The following is a 12,066-nucleotide window of genomic DNA, read 5'->3' on the forward strand; positions in this document are numbered from 1 at the left end:
TCCTTCTGACATGAAAGTGACCTTTAAGGGAGCCATGAGATCTTTCAGTGTTTTCAGGGGATGATTCTGAAAGAATATTAAATATATCTATGAAAAACAACAAGAAATACAAGATTTGCTTTTGGAGCAAGTCAGCCAGTATCGCCACTGATTACAATTACTGAGAAAGATCCTTATTATTTTTGGCCAAAAAAGAGGGAAAAAACAAACACACAGCACTACAGAAGAAAAAAATACCATTACAGTTCTAAGCTGTAGCACCGTCCATCTGACACCTATTTGGAATAAGACAAAGCAAGCTAAGCTTTCTAACCTCTTTCTAAATATCAGCCTTGAGGCTATCTGCTCCTGTTGAGGCTTTGTAAAAGTCTCTTATTTATCCCAGTACACACAGCAGAGAGTTTTCATGGAAGGAGAATTTATTTTCAAGAGCCAGTGCTGGGACAGAAGCAGTTTCTTTTCTCTCTACCATCTTCATTTACTAATTTACACCTGCTGATTTTGTTAATCTGAAAAGACTATTGACAAACGTATATGAAGTTACATTTAAAAAGTGATTTTCTTAAGAATATATTTCTTATCTACAATGTCTAATCTTAGTTAAGAAGAAAGTCTGACATCTCATTAAGTGATTTTGATCCTCCTCTTTGCTGCCATCTGTAGGTAACTCAAAGGAGACAAGTAGCAAGTTTAAAACTGGTCAGATGTCAGCCCTACAATAGGGACCTGCAGTGATGGGAAAGCACGCTGTCCTTGTTCCCTATCCTTCCTGATTTAAACATTTCTGAAGTAAGATAAAAAGAAAAAAGCACAGATGTAGATCATGCTTTCAATCTGATTATGATACATTCTAGAAATCTGAAATGAAACTAAGACCAGGAATTGAAATATTTGATTTAATGACTGCACAATTTTAATACATAAAAATAGATAGGAATGAACAAGTTTATACAAACCAGATTTCTTTTGTACGTTACAAAACAATGATGGAGAATAAAAAAAAAAAAAGTTGCTGGATTACAGGCAAACAAAAGAACGAAAAAAAGAATCATTGAAGAAAAGTTTTAAAATGATCAGAGGCTTGTTTCATAAATACAGTGCAATGCTTTCATTTAACAAATACAAAAATTTACAATTTATCAACATCAGGAAATATATAAAATGTTATTGAGTGACCATCTTATTTAAAAACCAATGCAAATACAATAGCTTTTTTAGAATTCTGAGGTAATATTACACAGTAAAATCAAAAAAGCATTAATAAATAAAACTAAACCCAAGGCAAAGTGCAATTCAGTGAAAATAAAATAAAGCTTTTATTTAACAATAATAGATAAATAGTTATTAAAAGTGGGCTTCAGCCATAAAAAAATATTTTGGCTAATTCGCCACATTTTCAGATAAACTGTATAGATATTTATTCACAAACCAACATTCTGTAAGCCCAGTTCTATACAGAAGGGAAAGGGAGGGGGCGTTTGTATATTCTTGTTCAGCTTCCAGCAATTTTAAATTTCTGTCCTGATCATTCAGTGCAGCAGCGAATGCTTCATTTTTTTCTTAACGTGAAATACTGTCAATTCAAATTTATTTTAAATCCCCATTTGAGAGTAATAATGCAAAATGCATGAGTTTGAAGTGCTGCTTTTAAAATTCTCTGTGCTAACCTAGCTTTGTCCCAGGCTGAAATCAATAAAAGTTTTAACATCAATTTTAGGTAAAGCACAATAAACAGTGCCAAATATCATAAAATACTATTTATCTCTCCTTCAATAAAACTGTAAAATCATCCATAACTTCTCTAGGAAAGAGAATAAAATAAAATTCACACTTAGCTGCTGAAGAAACTGCACAACAGCTCTGAAACTACAAATTAGGAAGATTAATTTGTGAAACTGTTGATTGTAGAAGAATAATGTACTCTTATTACAGATAAATAATTGTGCACAGACACTACAAGCTATTTAAGCGCCCAACTTCCAGCAGAAGTCAGCTGGGAAGACTGGCAAATTGGATGCCTAAATATTTTGAAAGATCTGGGCCTTGATCAAATGAAAGAAAGATCCATAGAATACACAGTAGCTATTCATATTATGAAGGTTTCTATACTGCATACTGATAAATTCTCTCAATTTAATGAATAAAACCTAGACTTACAATTACACCTGCATTTTGGAACCAGTATCTTCTCCAACTCATAACTTACTAATTCAGAACACTCGCACCAAGAATTGTTTTAAGGTAGCTGTGAAGTGAAAACCACAACAAACTGTCTTTAAATGCTGGCCTTCAGGCTAAAGAGATCTTCCACATTCTTCTGTTACTGCATGCACTCTTGCCGTGGCTCACTTAACACTTTCACAGAAGTTCCTGACAAAGTGATTGGCAAGCAGACTATGTATCAGTTTTCTGTGTGTTGCAGATTTCATTATTTTCCTGAAATTTTTCAGTGTATGTGGAATTTACTTTAAATATCTTCGCTTACTATGACACTAGAGTAGATCTGATTAGTCGCCATCAGGTTTAAAGAATGAAATGGAGAAGTTGCTCAGTACCTGTAGCTTGGCCTTGATTCCCTCATGGTGAATAAAGTACCTCTTAACATTCTCTGTACAGTCGATGTAACTGATTTGTAAAAGCCAAATATAGAACATCTAAAACCTCTTATTAATAAAAAATATTTTTAGCAGTAAATGGGACTATCAAAACTGTTCACAGGCACTTATTTACATGCTTCTTACACAGCCTGTTCAACTGAGAGGGAAACCAGAATATTAAAATTGCATACAGTTTATAAAGACTAAAATTCCTATTTGCTGCTGAAAAAATATGGCTACATGCTGTAAGTTATATCTTTTCTACTATTTACGTCAATGGAAAACATACCCTCACTGGGACTAGCTTATGACTTATACTATTTCTCAGATGAATACACATGATATAAAGTAATTACAATTAAAGATAAAGTGCCGTTAAGAAAAAAAAAATTGAAACAATATATAACTTAGAAATTTTCTTCAAGTTTCTTTTATCAAATAGGTTAGTTTTTAGTATGAAGAAAATTACTTTCTGTGACAAAGCAAGCAGTGAATGTATTGCCTTTAAGGAGAGAACCACACACTTAATACTGAATTAAAAAATACGTATGTTGGATAAGACTTGCACAGTAACAAGACAACAAAAGCTTAAAGGCACAATTAGAGGAGAGTGAGTGCTACATAACAATGCTGTTTTTGAAGTATTTTGTTTTATTCTAGGCCAAAACCTTCTGCATTTGAAATTCCAATGATCAACTTCTGCTTCAACTCTTTCTTGTTCTTGTAAGGAGGGAGACAAAGCTGGTTGAAACAGGTATGGGCCACAGGCAACCTAAAAGAAAAACAAAATCCATGTCTTATTTAATAACACAACAAAAGCAGGGCACTGTCATCTGCCAGCATATTTTTATTTAAACAATATTTAAGTAAGAAACATCACAAATTGCACTACTTGTATGCACCTCGAGTATTTGGATGAAATTTGCCTGCTTCTTCTTTCTCAACTTTCTTTCCCTGCCTCTTTAAAAAAAAAAATAAAAATTGTAAACATATTTATCCAAGTTTTTCAGAGTCCAAGTAGCCATATGACTTGAAAATTCGTTCTTCTCTATACAAAATCTGAGTATAATCAGAATTCACAACATGAGGGAGGAAGCTTGGACACAGAGTTGGTATAAATAGAGCTAGATGAAACACAGTTACTCTAAGGACAGAAATCAGAAAGTTTTGTTAGGTAAAAGGCATCCTCACAGACATATGTCTCTGGGAAGAGCACCGAGGAGCTGAGAGAAGCCCTGGAAAAAGAACAGTTCACAAGCTGTGGTATTAGACAGCAGCATTCTAAGTTGCAAGTGTCTTCTGAAAGTTGAGATCTGAATGTTGTCAGTAAGGACTAATTAAACAGTTTCTTTGAATTCCAGATCTCAAATGTAAACGCTGACTAAAAAGTTGAATCTAACATAATAGATTTATGCAATCTAATTCTAAATTCTAAAAAATGAATTTAATAATAGTTTGAAGATAAATTAAAGAACATTGTGCATTAGTTTGCTCTTCTTTAAGAAGACATTCAAAAGCAATAAGGACTCACAGGATATAATTCAAAAAGAAAAAATTGAAAAAAAAAAAAAAAAAAAACCCACCAACAGCAGAAGACTACTTACCAATTAGTGGATGTTTCACTTTTTGAAATCTTGAAATTCAAATCAGCCATACCTCCCACAGGTACTCTATCACTTCCTGTAGCAAAATGCAGTAACTTTTTTTGAAGGTCAAGAGAAAATCCAAGTACAACATCCCAGAAGTATCTGTGCTCAGAGGCAGGAAAAGAAAATGGTTTATGGTGCAACATCCTGACAAAGACATGTTAGGATATAATACAACAAAAAGCATTGACACTCATTAGAAATTATTTAATGTAATATATAGGATATTAATATTACCCTAGTATTCAAGGTTAAAAAATTTCCCAAAGACTTGAAAGGCACAAAGTTTCATTAATTTTATAGTAATGTGTTGGCAAATGATGCCCAAATCTATTCTATTAAAGAACTAAATAAAACTGCTTAGTATGAAGTAGAATTGATGAATAATAAAATTGAATGAGAAATTTCTTTATAGGACTGAATAGCAAAATTAAAGACTCAGGTTTCATTTTCAGGGATTTTAAGTTTAAACAAACAAACAACCTCATACATTCGTTTTCAACTAATTACATCATTTTAAAAGTTCCTTTCTAACAACTTTCTGATCCACTCTCAGATCACACAAGAAGATTATTCCAACAGCCTACATGCTATGCTGATTTCAAAGTTTAGAAAGAAAAAGCCATTAAGCTTACCGTATAGTAACATCAGTTTTCTGGTAGCCCTCATAGTGGGTACTTCGCTGTAAAGCAGACATATCCAGCTCAGGACTGCCACAGACAAGAATTTCAACTTCTTCGGGACGAAGCAGCTGCCAGAATTTAAGTATAAAATACTTTATTTCCATTACAAATGAGAAATAATGCTACTAGAATCAGATCAACTTTCTTGCCTGATTGAAAAATTAAAAGATTATTATTCAATATAATTTATAAGTTAAATGTATACATATTATTTTTATAGAAAAAAAAGCTTCAGTATAAATTGGAGGAATCTTTTATTATGGTACGTAGTACAAAACGAAATTAATGGATAACAAATTTTAGTATATTCCTTCTGTTCTTCACTTCCTTTTCATTCTTACATTCATTGTAATAACTTGTCTTCTGATTAGATTTCAATGAGATCATGAAGAAAATAAAGTTTTACATCTGGAATTCAGAAAGAGAATCTTGATTTTTATTTTTTTTTAAACAATCTCCATTACACTTGCATTGAATATCCTGATGTAATTAGAAGCAGCTGACAGAACTTACTCTTAGTTGTACTTACTGCTGTGCAAAGCACGTAATCATAAATCGTGGTCTGCAATCACTAATCTTACCACAGCAGAACCTACTTCTCATTCATTTACTTTATCATCTTTTAAATGCCTGAAAATAATTCATTGCTCTTCAATGGATTATTATCATTCTTTCCTGAAACTTCCCTGCAGTCAGTTACATTTCACTTTACTGAAAGTCTGTCATACTTGTTTAGCTTCCTAGGAATGTGGAAATTCTCATGAAAATTGTAAGTCCTCTTCTTTCTCCTTACTGCAGAAGGAACAACGTAAAATACAAAAACAAAAATTCCGAAAGCCAAATAAGACTGAAGCAAGAATATTTAATCTCAATCTCATTGAAAGTTCTTTCTGCAAATAGTAACATGATTTTCAGAGAAGTCAGGACAAACAGACATGCTTGCTCTATTGCTCACAACTGTAGTAAGTGCAGACAAGTTCTGTAGACACACACGGCAGCCTTTGAATTGTCTGTAAATCTGATCAACATAACATGGAGCTTTATTTATCTGTAGTATTCTATGAAAAGCAGTTATCAGCTGATTGCCAACTTAATTCTCCTTTTCAACTATACCCATTGACTAAGATTCTTTATGAATCCTAAAGCCATCCAGCTGAGCTACTAAGTTACACAATTTAGGTCATGTTCACATATTTGAAACAGAAATGATATCTTCTTTCATTCTTACCAGCAATGCATACGAAGCACAGACACTATGAAATCCATAATAGAAAGCTGCAAATTGTTTGTAGATTGATTTGTTCAGAAGAAAATCAACATAAAGTTGCACATACTCTAAAAAAGAGAAAAAAACAATGTACTTTGTTAGACTGTAATAATTTAAATAGCCATTTGCAGTGCTCTTCAAAATTGTACTGAATTTTAAAAATGAATGTCTTTTGTTTTATATACTACTAAATTGTTAGGCATACCACAAAAGACTACAGGAATTTTTTTCATACTTTGTTAAGCAAAACGAATGTTTATAGTAAGTGAAAAATTGATAAACTTAATACTGTCAAATGCGTGCAGCTAACATGTATTGAAGTACCTTTCCTATTTTGATTTGTGACAGGAATTTTATCTCCATTTGGCTTTAGGTTGTAAGATTTTATAACACCAAATTCTTCCTGAAAAACCTGGAGAAAGAGAAAACTGAAGTTCAGTACTTTAAGCGTTCAAATACTTGTAAATTACAAAGCTTGTATTCATAACTCTATGTCTTTCTTCTCTCTCTTAAGAACGTTTTAATCCTGTCAATTTTTTTTTCAGTTAAATAATACAGTTTTCAACAAAGTGCTTAAGAAATCCCATTTACAAAGCAGAAAAAATGTCCCTGCTAAACAGTGACCTACCAAACTGCAAGCTGTGGATTCAAAACCAAAGTTTAAAAGAATACATTTCTAAGAACAATTTAGGAATATCAAATATAATTAAGAAGGTGTTTCTTCCACTGTAGCTCTCTAGGAACTCAAAAACAGCCACTTTACGAGAGTTCTCACATACTTTCATAATAATGAAATAGAAAGCTGAGGCAAAAAAAAGTCAATACGAGTCCAACACAAGTTCCTAAACCAGCATGAAATTTTGCTAAATAACATGCGTGCTAAAACAAAGAATAACTGAAAAAGCCTTTCTTGATTGAATAGAAATACACTCATTTCTTAGATACACAAGTCTAGCAAAACTATTATAACTTGAACAAGCAAGAATAAGCTGTGAGATTTCCTGGAAAAAGCATATAAATTAACAGGAGTAAACTCTGTCTACCACCAGAGTTAGTCAGAAAAGGGATTGTTTTGCATACAAATTCCAAAAGCAGATCACTGACTGCAAAGTCAATGTCAGAGCAAGCAAAGAGCTGTAATGGTACCAGTAGTTGGGCACAGGTGCCCGGCAGTCAGTGCTCAGGTCCACTTACACTGTCAAGGAACAACAGCTTCAAGCTCCATAATGAAGCCAGCCACTACGTGCCCCAAGCACTAGACTGGTTCTTGAAGCAAACTTTAATGCCCATGTAGGTGTATTAAAAAAAAAAAAAACAACCATATAGTAATAGACCACTCCACTGCAGAAACATTGGTAAAATTAATGAACTAGTTTGAGAATCACTTATAGTTGAGTACTTAATGACCTGAAAGGTGGAGTAAAAATCCTCTTCAACATTGCCTTCATAGGACAGAAGTTCACTCAGTCCATGGGCTAATTCCTACAATACAAGTACAAGCTCTTTAGCAAACCCACAGAGCAAAATCGACATACTTGCAGGCACATGCCAAAATTACTCTTTATAAACTACCTTGGAAAAAGCTGCATATTCAAAATAAGAATGTAGAAAAACAACAAAAACAAAAATGCTTAATCAGAGTACTTAGAAGAGTTTGGGTTTTTTTTGTTACTGAATTTCATATGAACTTAACATTTGCCTTTTGTCATGGAAAAGGTGTCAAAAAATGACACATCAAATTTTGTTATTCTAACTTAAACAAACCTACATAAGTTCTGCTCTGTAAGAAAACATGGAGAAGTTACATTTTCAACAGAAAAAGAGAGACCTGCTGCACCCTCAGTAAGTTTGCTGATAACACCAAGCTGAGTGGTGTGGTTGACATGGTTGAAGGAAGGGATGCCACTCAGAGGGACCTCGAGAGGCTAGAAGGGTGGTCCCAGGTGAACCTGATGAGGTTCAACACGGCAAAGTGCAGAGTTTTGCACTTGGGCCAGAGGAATCCCAGGCATTCATACAGACTTGGAAGGAGCTGTCCTTGAGAGCAGCCCTGTGGAGAAGGACCTGGGGGTCTTGACAGATGAAAAACTTAACATGAGCCAGCAGTGTGCCCTTGTGGCTCAGAAGGCAAATGGTATCCTGGGCTACATCAAAAGAGGGGTGGCCAGCAGGGACAGGAAGGTGATTGTCCCCCTCTACTCCGCTCTTGTGAGGCCCCATCTGGAGTACTGTATCCAAGTGTGGAGCTCCCAGTACAAAAGACAGGGAGAGGAGAGGGCCCAGAGGAGGACCATGAAGATGATCAGGGGACTGGAGCACCTCCCTTATGAAGACAGGCTGAGGGAGCTGGGCTTGTTCAGCCTGGAGAAAAGAAGGCTGCGGGGTGACCTCACTGCAGCCATTCAATACCTAAAGAGAGCCTACAAACAGGAGAGGAATCAAGTCTTTGAAATGGTTGATAACTGCAAGACGAGGAGAAATGGTCTTAAGTTGAGGGAGGAAAGATTTAGGTTGGATGTCAGGGGGAAATTCTTTACAGAGAGTGTGGTGAGGTGCTGGAATAGGCTGCCCAGAGAGGCTGTGGATGCCCCGTCTCTGGAGGTGTTCAAGGCCAGGTTGGATGGGGCTCTGGGCAGCCTGATCTAGTATTAAAAGTGGAGGCTGGTGGCCCTGCATGTAGCAGGGGAGTTGGAGATTCATGATCCTTGAGGTCCCTTCCAACCCTGGCCATTCTGTGATTCTGTGATTATATCAGTTGGTGAGAAAAATAAGAGTCATTCTGAAACAGTTTATAATTCAAGCATTTATTAAAAATAGAACAGGTTCTAAACAGGTAATTTATCCTCTAAGGCTTAATACTTACAGGCATTATCTGAAATAGGTCATCTAATGTGATGTCACAGATGCCCACAAGTGTGTTATGATCACAGGGAACAATAGGAGGACTCAACAATTTCTTGTAACAACAAGGCGGGAAACGAATATCCAAGGTGATGCTATTATAGACAGCAAGGCCCATAAGCTATACGTGTCAAATATTAAGGGCAAAATCCGCACATATTTATCATGGTTAACATTTTAAAAAACTTAGATATTTACAATTTTTACTGAGCATACTCTAACACATGGAAAGAAACTGAAGGAATGGAAATTATCAAAATTTTTTTTTGGACTGCTGTTATTTTAAACACTATTACAAAATCGTGTTTAAATAACAGTTAAAATGGTCAAACGAGGCACATTGCCAAAACACTTGAAAATCTTTATCACATTCTCTATAAGCATTTCCTGAAGAAATTGTTCCAGCATACTGTTAGGAAAAAGTTTTTTGTTCTGCTTTTTAAAAGAGTACTATAGATACGTACGTCTTCAATCAAAAAACATCCAGAGAGATGTCAATATAGAAATTTTTATTTGAAATACATTTAAAAGCATAATGGCAAACCTGCATTGGCACAACAGCTCATCAGCTAGCACACTGAAGCATACCTGGTAAGACACTGGTATGAAGACAGGCTGAGAAAGCTGGGCTTGTTCAGCCTGGAGAAAAGAAGGCTGCGGGGTGACCTCATTGCAGCCATTCAATACCTAAAGAGAGCCTACAAACAGAAGGGGAATCACCTCTTTAAAAGGGTTGATAAATGTAGGACGAGGGGAAATGGTTTTAAGTCGAGGGAGGGAAGATTTAGGTTGGATGTCAGGGGGAAATTCTTTACAGAGAGAATGGTGAGTGCTGGAACAGGCTGCCCAGAGAGGATGCAGATGCACACATACCTGGTAATTCCAGAATTTGGGAAGTGGGGACAGGAAGAGAGTTAGGCTATCACTCTCATTTAGAAAGACCTGCATATACTAGAAGCAGATCCTTCCTCTTAGGCTTGTGTTTGTTAATATCAGGTTTGCTATTACAGTCTTTTGTACTCATATTAATTAGTATTGAATAGCTTAATTTTTTTACACACTGCACTTCATTAATTTTTATTTCATTGCAAAAACTATCCTCAGCAAGTCATTGCATACAGCCATCAAAGACTAGTCATAATAAATGAGAAAATGTCATCCATGTCCTTACGATATTTAAAACAAGGCATAAACACAAAAAATGACAATTACCTGAATTAACAGATCATAATAAAAACTTGAAATTATTATAAAAAAAATAGAAGAATCTGGTTCATGATTCAGCTTCCTACTAGTAAAATGGAGGCATAAGACACCACGTTATCTTAGTGGAGTTATAAGATTATATCAGCATTAATCATTTGTCTGAGAACTCCATAAATTAGCACAACAGAAGATCTGGAAACAATTTTATGCTCACGTGGAAAACACCCAGTTTAAAACAAAACAAAACAAACAGAAGGTCACATATGTTCCAACAGGAACTTAAAGAACTTAAAAATTAACGAACCCAGGGACAATTATAGTTACTGAATGAAAGCCAGAAGTGAAGTACATAAAAAAATTACAACTTATACACAATAAGGCTGCATATGTAGTCTTAATTCCATTATTTTCTAACTGTAAAATATACCATGTACCCATAACAACCATTTTCTTCTTATCTTTTCTTTAGTCTACTTGCTTAAATGTCATTTTTCATGCATTTAAAATGGAACATAATTGTACATGTGTCAGAATGAGTTCTGATCAGTCCTTCATGTCTTACTGTATTCCCGTAATTAAATCACTGCTTCTTTAGCACTGTCATGAGGACAAAAGGATACAGCTCCAACTAGTCGGAATTCAGAATAGTTATCGCACTTAAAGCTGCTGAACCAATGGCAGTGAGAGTCCTTGTGGTATGTGAACATGCCTGCAGAAGAGGAGAGCTGCACTTCAAAAAGCCTTCTTCACATGCCTCATAATCTGTGCAGTCAGAAATGTAACTGACCAACTAACATTTATCCTGCTGCAATGCGAGTCAATCTCCTCCCCCCTTCCTGTTGCGACAGCAGATGACAATCATAAAGTGTTGGCATGAATCCCGTGATATAGACACCACAAACTTTGCCATCTTAGAATTGAAAGCTGTAAAATTTTATCTTGTGAATGAATATATGAGCAAAGAGTATGCTTTGTACTTATCTATCCAAAAAGCATACTAGACTAATTTTAAAAAGCCACACCACAAATACCCTAAAAGCACCACCCACAGGCCTAAATTACAAGTTAGATCCCATCAAAATCAAAACTGTGAACTAGCTTGACTGATATTTGCTTTAAGTACAGGTTGTTCTGTTTTAAAGAAAGCAAAAACCTACACAATGAACCCACATAAAAGTTTTAAGATACCCAGGCAAGAAGCAGCTCTCAGACAAAAAAGACAGTGCACTCTAGGTTAAGAGTGCACTAACAGCTTCTGACAAGCATCATTTATAACTTAAAAAATAACAACAGTAGACTATACAGTCCCCTGCCAGGGGATGAGAACATTTCTGAACTCTTCCCACACTTGGCTGATAGCCATATCAATGAAAGAATTTACATTTTAAAAAGAGGAAGCCTGCCAAAGCTGATGAAAACTCTTGAATGTTTTCAAACTCATCACTTACCAAGTTCTACTGACAAGATATTCAGAGAACTGTCAAACATACAGAATTATTATTTCTCCACAAAGAGCCCTTTTCACTAGAGTAAGAACTTTAAACAAATAATGATTCCAGCAGACTTAAGCAGATACTTCTGAACCTCTAAAAGGAGGCCAATAAACAATCAAGCACCATGCATTTGAGGGACACAAACACTTCCAGACAAAGACGCACAAGCTCTCAGATTCTACAAAGGACTATCAGAGGTGTCATGCTGAAGTCCCTGGAAATCAATGTTTCTAAATATAAGTCAGCTTGGGAACACTTTAACACATTATAACA

The 12,066-nt window shown here is 35.2% G+C and overlaps 1 protein-coding gene across 1 annotated transcript in view; it reads right to left on the reverse strand.

Annotated features, from left to right (window-relative positions):
* Nucleotides 1-910: 910 nt before the first annotated feature.
* Nucleotides 911-12,066, reverse strand: part of HECTD2 (HECT domain E3 ubiquitin protein ligase 2) — a 36,024-nt gene continuing 24,868 nt past the window's right edge. Inside the window, exons 14-21 of the mRNA XM_042818387.1 lie at nucleotides 10,921-11,009; nucleotides 9,057-9,215; nucleotides 7,601-7,675; nucleotides 6,518-6,605; nucleotides 6,155-6,261; nucleotides 4,879-4,994; nucleotides 4,202-4,345; nucleotides 911-3,369 (exon numbers count right to left, since the gene is read on the reverse strand). Of these exons, the coding sequence (XP_042674321.1) occupies nucleotides 3,249-3,369; nucleotides 4,202-4,345; nucleotides 4,879-4,994; nucleotides 6,155-6,261; nucleotides 6,518-6,605; nucleotides 7,601-7,675; nucleotides 9,057-9,215; nucleotides 10,921-11,009 (899 nt within the window). The 3' untranslated portion in view covers nucleotides 911-3,248. The remainder of the gene's footprint in view (nucleotides 3,370-4,201; nucleotides 4,346-4,878; nucleotides 4,995-6,154; nucleotides 6,262-6,517; nucleotides 6,606-7,600; nucleotides 7,676-9,056; nucleotides 9,216-10,920; nucleotides 11,010-12,066) is intronic.

Source organism: Centrocercus urophasianus, unplaced genomic scaffold (genome assembly GCF_019232065.1).
Source record: "Centrocercus urophasianus isolate 14NV4802_14NV808 unplaced genomic scaffold, USGS_Curo_1.0 seq_17, whole genome shotgun sequence".
Classification (NCBI taxonomy): domain Eukaryota; kingdom Metazoa; phylum Chordata; class Aves; order Galliformes; family Phasianidae; genus Centrocercus; species Centrocercus urophasianus.